This window comes from Amaranthus tricolor, chromosome 1, assembly GCF_026212465.1.
Source record: "Amaranthus tricolor cultivar Red isolate AtriRed21 chromosome 1, ASM2621246v1, whole genome shotgun sequence".
Lineage (NCBI taxonomy): Eukaryota > Viridiplantae > Streptophyta > Magnoliopsida > Caryophyllales > Amaranthaceae > Amaranthus > Amaranthus tricolor.
In genome coordinates, this window is record NC_080047.1 from 40,112,495 (window position 1) to 40,124,620 (window position 12,126).

At 31.7% G+C, this 12,126-nt stretch overlaps 1 protein-coding gene across 1 annotated transcript; it reads left to right on the top strand.

Moving 5' to 3' along the window:
* Window positions 1-1,530: 1,530 nt before the first annotated feature.
* On the top strand, window positions 1,531-3,679 carry LOC130825613 (non-specific lipid transfer protein GPI-anchored 14-like). The gene is made up of 3 exons (XM_057690933.1): window positions 1,531-1,880; window positions 2,976-3,044; window positions 3,505-3,679. Exons 1-3 carry the CDS (start codon window positions 1,553-1,555, stop codon window positions 3,627-3,629), a joined length of 522 nt encoding a protein of 173 aa, XP_057546916.1. The 5' UTR covers window positions 1,531-1,552; the 3' UTR covers window positions 3,630-3,679.
* Window positions 3,680-12,126: the final 8,447 nt, after the last annotated feature.

Here is a 12,126-nt window from a genome sequence, read left to right on the forward strand (position 1 = left end):
ATATAACTTTTCATTTTCAAAATCATACCCGTACTCTTGCAACATAGCTATTTTAGGTAATGTCCCTAATACTTTGATTTTTATCAACGTATTTTTTTTTTATAACTTTATGATCACAATTTAACTATTCTTATTATTTTTTCAATTCTTATACAATTATTAAATGCTGCGTTATCAAGAAGACAAACAGAGTAACAATTATATAGAAAAAGTGGATCAAACTCAATTAGACCCGCCCTAAAGAACGATTTATGGCTTTTTTTCAAGTCTTGTGTACGAAAGATGAAAATGATGATTAAGTTGGTAACAAAATCAGGATAATATCGTCTAAAATTCCAAACCGTCTTTGTTAGTTTGTTCATAAGTTATGTAGACTAATACTCCCTCTAATTTTTCCTAATATATAATTTTTACTTTTTTTACACTTGTTAATATTTCAACCCTTAATATCTCCAACTAGTATGGAAACCCGTACAACGCACGGAATTTAATATAGAAACATATATAAATAAAATTTTTAAAGAATATTGCAAGGCTCTAAAAAGTTATCATTTGCTATTTTTTAGCTCTTTTTACTAATATTCATGATTAAGATGATAATTTAAATCAATATATTTTTCATAAATAATTTCTTACTTACGTATAAAATAATTTTTTAAAACAATTAATGTAAAAATATATTTTATGTACTTAATTTAACTTTAAATCAATTTAGGAAAATAAATTATTGCCATGCACACAATCAATTATAGTACTATTAATTAAATTAATATTTCTATATTTGGTAAAATTCTAAGAAATCGCCATGTGTTATTTTTCAGTTCTTTTATTAATATTTATGTTATGATAATATGATATAATATGATTGTGTATAATTAAAAATTATGAAAAATTGATATTATTAATCCTTGCTTTATTGAAACGAATGAAATAAGATCTCACTTATATATATTTTAACTTATAGATTAAGAATAAAATAGTAATAAATTAATTGTAAGGAGTATATACCAATATATAAAACAAAATAAAAAAATGATAGGTGTTATGTTTAATTTTTCTCCTTCTTAATCAAAAGTTAGATTTAAAAAATATTTTTTCCTTAAATAAGACGAAATAAACAAACAATTACAAGAACAATAATATTTGATTGTCCCAAAGTCTATAAATGGTTCTCACCCAGAGTCAGATTTTAAGGGTCAGATGTATGCAATTTTATCCTTATTATACACTTATTAGTAATAAAAAAAAATTGTTTTCAACTGATCAATTGCAACATCACATGAATTAGAAATAGGCGTAATTTAATAAGTAATTTTAATAAGGTGTTTCCCACGTTATTTAAGCTTGTTGAGAATTTCCGCCGGATACTAAGAAGTGCCTTAATGGAAAGCTTATTCTATTGAGTGGCGTGGGCGAGAATAATGTGGCGCGGCATAAATTGTGTATTTGTGCAACTCAAAAACTGTATTATTATCTGGTTAAGTCATTTATATAAATATATGTAATATAATTAAGAATCCGACCCAAAATTGCATCAGAAAATCAAATAATAATGAAGTTGATGACGATCGTGTTGGTGTTACTAACAGTGATGCTATTGCTAGCATGTGTGAGTTCCGATTTCAGCAAAGACAAAGATGAATGCCAAGAACAACTTATCACAATGTCCTCTTGCCTCAACTATGTAACGGGAGAGGTGAAATCGCCCTCGCCACAATGTTGCACTATCTTGTATACAAAGCTAAATGCGACTAAAAAGTGTCTTTGTATTTTGGTTATGGATCGGAATCAACCTAGCCTTGGCCTTAAGCTTAATGCTACTCTCGCTCTAAGCCTCCCTTCCTTATGTCTTGCTCCTAACAATCCAATGGATTGTGTAGGTATGTACCTTCTTATCTCTTCACAATCATAATTCTTATAGAAAAATTAAGGATTAAATTGATTGCGCGCATTTCTCCTGCCATCTCCCTTGAAAGGGTACGGGTATGATTTGTTTGCTACCTCTCCCTCGGACCCTGACTTTTGTACGGAATTTTGGATTGATGTCCATAACCATGACCATGATCATCTTTTGTTTAGAAACTAGCCTTATGCTTCTAAAAATGTTACTTTAAGCGATATTTGTTGGTTTGATTTCTGTTCCGGTTAAAAATCAGAATCAATCAAATAAATAGGTACCTTCGGGTGGATGTGGCGGTCAAATGGTGGTTGATCAAAAAACCATTAAATACCTGAAAATAAACACTAACAACGCCGGGGTGGTCCTCGGGGGCGGTGCCTCCGACACCCAAGTTAGTGCCCGCGTATAAGCTACTATGATATAGTGTAGTATTTTTAGAGAGATAAAGACTTTTACCCTAAGCTGTAAGCAAATACCAATTTTTGCCAACCCCCTTAACTTACCTCCTAAAAGGTAATATGTGGACTTTTGCCCTTAAAAAACGTGGGTATATATTTTATTCACAGACAATTTCATTAATAACCTTGTATATTATGATTTGGTGAGTTATCATTCAGTTTTAACTGTTGCTAGTTCGTTTTTTTTTAGCTGAGCTAGTAATACTTGATTTTCCAAGTTTCATTTGCTAGTACAACCCCAAAATCAATTTCAAATGCATTCTAAATCTATTTTTATATTTATTTGGACTCAATTTAGACTTATATACAATCTTTAGACCCATTTTAGTACAAATAAAACATGTAAAAAAAAATGAAAAATTAAATCAAAACCTATTTAGAACCCTAGACCCGTTAGACTCAACGCATTTGGTTTCGAGGCTATCAGAACCTGAGGATTCGAATTTAAGTCTACCAAAAACTAATGAGTTTGAGTCCGAGTCTGCTTGTACTAGATCCAAACCCGACCTTTGACCATCTCTAATTGTGACCTTGTAACTTAGTTCAAAATATGAAAATATATTCAAAAATGAAATAAAATGTTCACTTTTCTATAATTGGTTGTTTTGATTCATTAGGTCTCCTTCATTTGGATACTAAATCTCCAGAAGCACAGATTTTTATCCAAGCAGCTAATACTACTCAAGGTAAACTAATTTATCATTACCTACATTCATTTTTTAATTGCAATATTTCTCCAGAAAAGCTCTCAAGTTTTAACAATCATCAAAATTGTGGTAAAATTTTAATATCATCGGACTACAACCATCAGCATAAGCTATTGGTTGAATTGGTCTCTTGACATGATATGCAATCAACTTAAGTTAGGGCCGGCTCAAGGTTTTTAGGGTTTTGGGCGAAAGATTATTTTTGGGCCCCTAAACGGACCATTGTATATATAGAAAGTTCGAACTTTAGCATTAATTGAAAACTAAAATTTTTTGAAAGCCCTTGGACGTAGACACGACATACACCTGCTTAGGACCGGCCCTATAATAACATAATGGTCACGAAATTAAATCTTCTTCGCTTTTCATTAAAAGTGTATGTGCTGAAGAGCTCTCGTATGAGGTTGCCGAGTTTATAACATATCATAATTTATTGCAGGTGGTGAAGGTGATGCTTGGATGAATCCTATAACGAATGGGACAAAGCCGAAGTTTTGGCATAAAACAATAATATTTGATGTATTATTCATGTTATTAATTTATTATTATCGATTTTCCTACTGAATTAGTAGATAATTAGTCTTATATTTAGTGTTTTTATTTTCTTTATTTTGATGAAGTTTATTGTTAAGTCTTTCATGTAAAAGTTCATTATGAATTACGTAACAATTATGATTGAGAAGGATCGGTTAAGTATTATGGTTAATGTTAATGGTTCAACTAATGCGAAATATTTTCTTATAAAAAGGACTAATATATTTCTTTTAAACCTTTAGGGACCTCAAAATACAAACAAATAACTATAGTGATTTTAAACCAAAACGAGAACGTGAAACCTAAAAATAAAAAACTTCAAAAAACTGTTTAAAACAATTGAATTTAGATTATAGACGAGTTTGCTCAAGTTTTTTCAATTTTTTGGGTCTAATAAGTTTCGAATGACTTTTGAGTTGTATGTTACCAAATTTAAATCGATTTTTGGGTCAATTTTGAATTACACAAAAAAATAACATATCTTTATTATGTAGGGGTTACACTCGCAAACACCGAAACCATGTACAACTGCAATTAATTATGTGTTAGGCCGTGTATAACTCCTCAATTAGAGTGCTTATCTGTGATAATAACCAGCTAAATAATTATGTACGTGTCATGATCTCGAGTATTAATAAACATGTATGTCAATATGTATTAGTTAATTTTTAGATGTCTATGAAAAATTGGATTGGATACAATCAATTAGTCACTAGGTCTGTTGTTAGTAGAATGATGATTAGTCTCAAGCGAGATTATGTTGCTGGTGAGGTTTTTCTTGCTGTTTAACCTTTCTTGCAATAAGACCACCTTGATAACACTAGTTGCACAAGTAAGGAGGGTTAGCAGGGTCCAAAGAGATTCTTCGGAGACCTTCTCCGACGCCAAGTCAGTAAAATTCTCCGATGAGTATCTTGCAAGCCTATTCCAAGTGCATAGAGACTCTTATTTGGAGGAGCAATACTAGAATAAATGTTAAATATTAACTTTAAAAAAGTGCGTGGAAATTTCGGCAGCATCTCTTTAAAAAATCAAACATGTGGTAGAGCAAATATACAAGCGAGGACACAAGGCCTCATAACAAAACATATACAACCAAAGCTTACAAAAGATAACAAGAGCTACAAAATCGAAAGATAATAATGGTATGACACAGGTTATGCTTCACCCTCATCACTCTCCCCCAATGCAATGCAATGCAAAAGAAGCTTCAATACCTGCTACGCCTGTCTATGATCCTCTTGCTCCTCAACATTAGACCAAAGGCTAATGTGTCATAGCAGGACAATCATAGAAAGTCATCAACGATCAAACATAAACACAAACACGTACACGTCAGTAACTAGCATCAAATATAATAAGGCCAACTATTAGATAACATTATATTATAAAACAACATAAGATGATTTCATAAGACGCAAGCACAGATAGTAACCGTTTATCGGCCACTTATACTTCTTAATTTCATTACGCGCTTTCCAACCCGAACCACGTGTTCTTGGGTAGAATGCAGGTCTTCACGCTCCTCTTTTCAAACATAAACTCTTGCAAAACACGTATAGTATCAACTCGACCAAGAAATTAACAGAATACCTAACACATGACCTTATAGAGCTTGCCTATCTTAAGGTAAGTGTGATCATAGTCTGTAATACCGTTGAGGTAACTTAACTTAGGCACACTTCTCACTAGCATAAACTATTCTATCAATAAGTAGATGTTCTATCAATGAGTAAATATTCTATCAAAGAGTAAATGTTCTATCAATGTGTAAGCTTTCTATCAAAGAATGAACCTTCTATCAAAGAATGAACTTTCTATTATTAAATAACTTTCGATTGATGAATAAATTTTCTATCACTAAATAACTTTCTATCAGTGGATTTTTCTCTATTTCCTGGCATAGTGACACGGCCAAGGGCGTTATCGGTCATCCGACGCCCATGGCAAAGTACGAGCTCATGCCCCCTCCAGCGGACCCTCTCGGGTCCTACCTTCGGGAAAAACTAACACACTGGGGTTCTAAACCAGTGAAGAGGCCACCATATTGGGGTTTGCAAGGCCCGCATGGTAACACCTCGGTCAAGGGGCGGTATCGGCCATCCAGCGCCCAGTGACCCAAGCATGCTCATGCCCCCCTTACGGTGGTCCCGTCGAAACCTAGGGGACTAATAAATCAACCGGACATAATCCAGTTGAGTCACGCCAGCTAATCATAATCTAATACTTTATCAGATGGGAAATAACTTCCACTTTCGACTAATAATGAGAGCCCTGGGATAGCAGCACGCCAAAACCCACTGAGCCACTCATCAAAATATGAAATTCACCTCTAAAGGAGTCATTCTAACTCCAAGTAAGGCATAATCCAATTCTTAAATAGATAAGGGGTAGTTCTCGCCTTCCAGTAACACTCTCATTCTCTAAACTATTCTAAGCGCAAGGATTTCATAGTCGATAGCTCTTCATGTAAAGTGTACTCACTAGTATCTCATAGTTTCAATGCAATGTATATTATCACAATAAACAATAATGTCTTAAAGCAAATTACATATAAGGGTTAGTTATTGCGTGTACGTACCTGTAAGCGTCACTGCACGATCAAAAGTCACAAAATCACCCGACTAAGGTTCTACTTTTCTCTTACAAAATGGGCACCTATATAAGTTATGAGTAGAACTAATAAGTTCCCTTAACTACTTTGCCATACCAAACTAAAAGCCAAAGTAACCACTATCATCCATTCACGACAAGATTTCAATTACTTCTAGCACGTATGCATCTCATTCAACACCAAGCATAATCGTCAATTCGACAATAACACAAGTTTTTCCATCGACAAAGAATAAAAGAATTATGTCAAGTGTTACATTACACCCGCTAACTTTGAGTTATAACGATTCACATTATCTTAAAATAAAACGAAGATTCACACTTAAGTCTCACAATGTTAGTGTAGTGCTAATATGACAACAAGAACGAATCTTAAGGTCATCACATTGCGGTATCATTTATTATATTCTCCAAGGTTAGAAAGGACTAAAATCAAGACATCATAACAAGTAACTTTAATAATTCTCAACAAGTTGACACTATGTTCATGGCCTTACTAATATCATTTAATTATATCTTCAATAACCTAACGAGAGACTTGTGATCAACATTAATAATTTCTTTTACTTCAACAAGGCCAATTAAGACTACTATGCCTAACAAAACTCCCACATTCAACACAAATAAAGTTACACATGTACTAACACACCATCACAATAGCACACAACCATTATTTTCATTCATACTGCAAACTCTAAGTCATAAATATGTTAAATTAATCAAACACACTCTTACCCATAAAAAAGTTCAATGAGAATAATACAAAGTTCAACACTTTTCATTCACATTTCAAAAACTCAATTCATAAGTACATTAAATCATCAATCAAATTCTTGCCTATAACAAGATTCAATGACAATCATACAAAAATCAACACCAAACTCATAACTTTGTTAAAATTGCAATTAGAAACAAGTAAAAGAAAATCAAAACAATGGAAGAAGATGTGGCTTACAATGGTGGGACTAGAAAAAGAGGTGAAACTATAGTTAATTATTGTAGTGATGGTGTTGTAGATGGAGCTCGGTGACGGTAGGGAAGCCAAAACAGTCGCTGCTGCTGTCAGGAGAAGCAAACGTAGCAGTTGCTGCCCTTGGAGGAAGGAGTTGGGCTGGCTGCTGGTGGCTGTCGTGGGGAAGAGAAAACGCAGCCGGTTGCTGCTGCTAGGCGGCCTGCTTCGGTGGTTCTCGCGGGCTGCAGATGGACCGTGAGGGAGAGGGGAGTGAGAGAAAGAGAGAAGAGAAGAGAGGGAATGGAAGTGACGGCTAACCTTGAGCATTTAGGGTTTTATGGGTTTTTATCCTTGTTGTTTTTACTATTATCATTATTATTATTATTATTATTATGATTATTATTATGTTTATTTATTATTAGGTTTATTTATTTATTTTTATCTCGATTCATTTTCTTGCGAGACCCAACTAAGAAATTCACCTTCGTAGGCTCACACACTTCGTGGGCTCACACATTTTAATAAAATAATCATTTTGATTCGAACCTCTTTATTTGAGAAATCGTAACTATATTTTTAATATATATATATTTAAGTTAACATTTAAATTCGTATATGAAAGAAATTTATTAATTCAGAAATAATTTAATATAATTAAAAAAAATCCCCAAAAGTTATTAAAATATTAATTAATGACGTCAGAAAATCTCGGGGTGTTACACAAACCTCTTTATTTTAGAGGTCGCAATCGTATTTTTAATATAATTATATGTAAATATTTAAATTCGTATATAAAAGGGATTTATTAAAACTACTTCTAAATTGATTTAATATAATTATAAAATCCCTAAAAGTCATTAAAACATTAATTAATAACGTCAGAAAATCTCGGGGTGTTACACTAGCACGTACACAACTCATTCAATACAAGTCAAAATCATTAACTCAATACAACATAATTCTTTTCACCAATTTAAAAGTAAAAGCATATCTGAATCGTTCCTTTTTATCAACAAATTTTGAGTATATTGGTTTTCGTTACCCATAAATAACTAATCACAATGAAGCCTTACAATTTTTATATAACACTTATACAACAATAAGGCAAATTTTAGAGTTATCGAATCGCGATATCATTTGTCACATTCTCCAAAGTTAGAAAAAATTATAATCAAAACACGACAAGTAACTTTAGCAACCATCGACGATAAGTTGACATTATGCTCTTGGCTTACTAATATTATGCATTATGACTTCAATGACAACCTAATAAGAGTACTTGTAATTCGCAACAATCAAACCACAACAATTAGTAACTATTATTCCCAATTTAACAACCAAAAATCACTTCCATAGTCAACTAAAATCATCTCTATTACTAATTATCACAACAATAACCAATCGACTAAGTTTTAAAACAACTTCTAAGGTTATTTAATCAATTATCACCAAAATATAGCATAAAACACACATCATTAGTAACTTCATTTCTAAATCCAAACCCTAGTCATTTCATGTTCAAAAATAATACTTTTAACCATTATCCATAGCAAGAATCAATAAACTAATACACCACCACAATGTACATGAAAGCCACATTATTACTAATTTCAAAGATAATACCTTTAATTGTTGCTCATAGTAAAATTCAAAGAAACTAACACACAATCAACACAACCCATAATTTCTTATTACACCTCAAACCCTAAGTCATAAATATGTTCAATTCATCCATTAAACTCTTACGCACAAAAAAATTCAATGAAAATAATACAAAAATCAATACTAAACTCATAAACTTAATAACAATTTCAATTAAAGACGAGAGAAAGTCAATTAGGACATGGTTTACTTAAGTGAACAAGAGAAAAGGGGTGAAGAGAGGAGTGGTAAGTGTAGTAGTAAGTGTAATGGTGGAGGGGAGACACGGCTGCCCAACAGCCGATTGTTGGCGGCACAATGCTGCTGCGTGACTGTGGGTGTGACTCACTGCCAGCAGGTGGACTGGGCCACTGGTGGTTGGTCGTGGGAGAAGGGGAATGAAGTGGTGGTGCTGTTGGGGCTCCGTGGTAGCCGTCTGGGGCAGCAGGCACCGGCGGCACACCCACAAAGAGAGAGGGAGAAGAAAGGGAAAAAGGAGAAGAGAGAAGGGGTACCGTGGGTTTTTGAGTGTGAGGAAAGGGGCACCTCACTTAGAACCCTAACCCATCCTTTTAATTTTTTTTATTTACTCATTTATTTATTTATTTTTTTACTTAGATTCATCTTCTTGCGAGGCTCAACTAAGAAATTCACCTTCGTGTGCTCCCACATTTTAATAAAATAATAATTTAATTCGAACCTCTTTATTTAGAAATCGTAATTGTATTTTTTAATATAAATATAGTTAATATTTAAATTCGTATATGAAAGAAATTTATTAAAACTACTTCCAAATTAGTTTAATATAATTATAAAATCCCCAAAAATTTATTAAAATATTAATTAATGACGTTAGAAAATCTCGAGGTGTTACACTTGTTCTTAATAGAAGTTTCACTTTTCCTTTTCCACTCACACTAGTTACAAAACTCCAAAACAATAAATAAAAATAGAATATTCTAGCAAATTCACTTTCATTATTTTTTAGGATGTTTGTTCTTAGAACTTTTACTTAATAAAAATTTAATAAAAAAAATTACAAACAAAAGTCTAATTTTTTATTTAGTATTATTAATAATTTTAAATATTAATTAATAATTAAAAATAGATAATTAAGAAAAAAAGAAAAAAAGATTCTTCAGTATTTCATTACAAAGAGTCTAAAAAGGAAGGGATAGAATCTTTCTTTGATCCTTCTTTTCTTAATATCGTTCCTCCTTTTCGTGAATTGAATACTAGGGCGCATATGAAAAGTTCAACGTGAAATTTGAATGAGATAAAATATTTGAACGTGAAATTGGTTAGTCTTAATGATTTAGATGGGACAAAACTGGAAACAGAAAGAGAGATAAGATTAATTGGAAAAGTATTTTGTTAAGATAATTTTAATTTAAAAAAATGGGTATGAGTCTAGTACTAAATATCTCTTCTAAGAATCAGTTCTAGTTCAAATACTGAAAATTATTGGAAAATTATCAATTGTACCCCTAAGTTTTTGCACTTTATCAATGGCACCTCTAATTTTTTCGATTATCATTGGTACCCTCATGTTATTAAGCGTCTTACAACCATAATCTTTTGTAATTTTTTCCGTCCAAAATCGTCCTAATCGTTAACTTTTTTCTTTTTCTTTTATTTTTTTATGTGTTGAATTGAAAAATAAAAGAAAAAGAGTTAACGGTTTTAGACGATTTCGGACGGAAAAAAATTAGAAAATGTTACGGTTGTAAGACGCTCAATAACACGAGAGTATCATTGATAATCGAAAAAACTTAGGGTTACCGTTGATAAAGTGCGAAAACTTAGAGGTACCATTGATAATATTCCTTTTTTCGATTTGTTTAATAAGATAACTAAAAAATCCAAAAAAAATAATAATTAAGAATCATCAAATGAATGATATTGTAGCTTCCACCTTGACAGAGCGGTGCTCTAACCAATTGAACTACAATCCCAGGGAACTACAATATAGAGTATCCAGTTTTCTTATGATTTGATTGAAAATATTTCGAGTTAGCATTTTCGTGTTGTAACAGAGCCACAAGTGATATATTGATCTCCACGTGAATATACACTTTAGTGAGAACAACACCAATTACTAGTAAATTTTCCTTGTTTCAAAATCAAGTGAGAATAAATCTTTCAATAAAGAAAAAGGGTTTTTTTTTTCTATTTAGAGTTTAAATATTTAAACTTAAAGAATATAACATAATCTGAATCTAGATCAAAATTTCCATTTCATGAACAAAAAAATAAAGTATATAATAGAAATTTGGATTCTTTTTATCATCCTTTTCGGAAGAACAAATAAAATATCTTCATCTCATAATGGATGAGCGAATTATTTGACCGAGTTAGATTTGAACCAGCGTAGAAATATTGCCAACGAATTTACAGTCCGTCCCCGTTAACCACTCCGGCATCGACCCAGAAAGAATCAATTCAATTTTAGGCTTATTCATAATTTATGATCAACTTCCTCGTGTAGTACCCAACCCCCAGGGGAAGTCGAATCCACGTTGTCTCCTTGAAAGAGAGATGTCCTGAACCACTAGACGATGGGGGCATACGTGCCCAACTGTCATGATACTATGTTCATAGTATGAGCAGTTTTTTGAAATTGTCAATATAATAAAAAGGAATAATTCGATTCACAAAGATCTTTTCGGATTCTATGATTCCATAGAACACTTTTGTCATTTCAATTTAGTTAATGAATTATTCATTCTAACCATTTGCTATAAAATATAGAATTCTATTCTATATTTATAATTTAAATCACATATTAATTAATATAAAACTCGAGATAATATGAAATGAAAGTACCCTTACATTAAAGGATTTATCTATTATAAAAAAGAAAAAAAATAAGGTAGGTGTAAATTAAACAAAACCCATTACTATTACCTATTCGGATTTCAAAACGAGTTCCTAACAACTATCCATCTACTAAGTATTGTATAGTATATAATAAGTTAGAATGTAATATATGAACATAGATCTAAAATTACCCCCAGATTATAAATGAGGAATTTAAAATTCATAGACTCAAATTCAGATGCATATAATAATCATACTGAAATTATACAGAATCGTAAACTAAATTGTTGTATACTAATTCTTTGATATAATTAATTACTAAAGACGTGAGTTTTATAAATCAGTTAAAAATAACAAATTCTTAGTTTTATAAACCTAAATTTAATAAAATTAATTTAATTCTTTAACTTATTTGAGTATAAAGGAATTTACTTTGCCTAATAAACAGCTATTGATTGAACAATTAAACATATAATATCAAAAATCTGGATAAATGAAATT

Coding starts and splice junctions, on each gene's coding strand:
- LOC130825613 (XM_057690933.1), top strand. CDS start 1,553: ATGAAGTTGATGACGATCGTGTTGGTGTTACTAACAGTGATGCTATTG. Junction 1,881..2,975: donor CAATCCAATGGATTGTGTAG/GTATGTACCTTC, acceptor TTGATTCATTAG/GTCTCCTTCATTTGGATACT. Junction 3,045..3,504: donor AGCAGCTAATACTACTCAAG/GTAAACTAATTT, acceptor AATTTATTGCAG/GTGGTGAAGGTGATGCTTGG.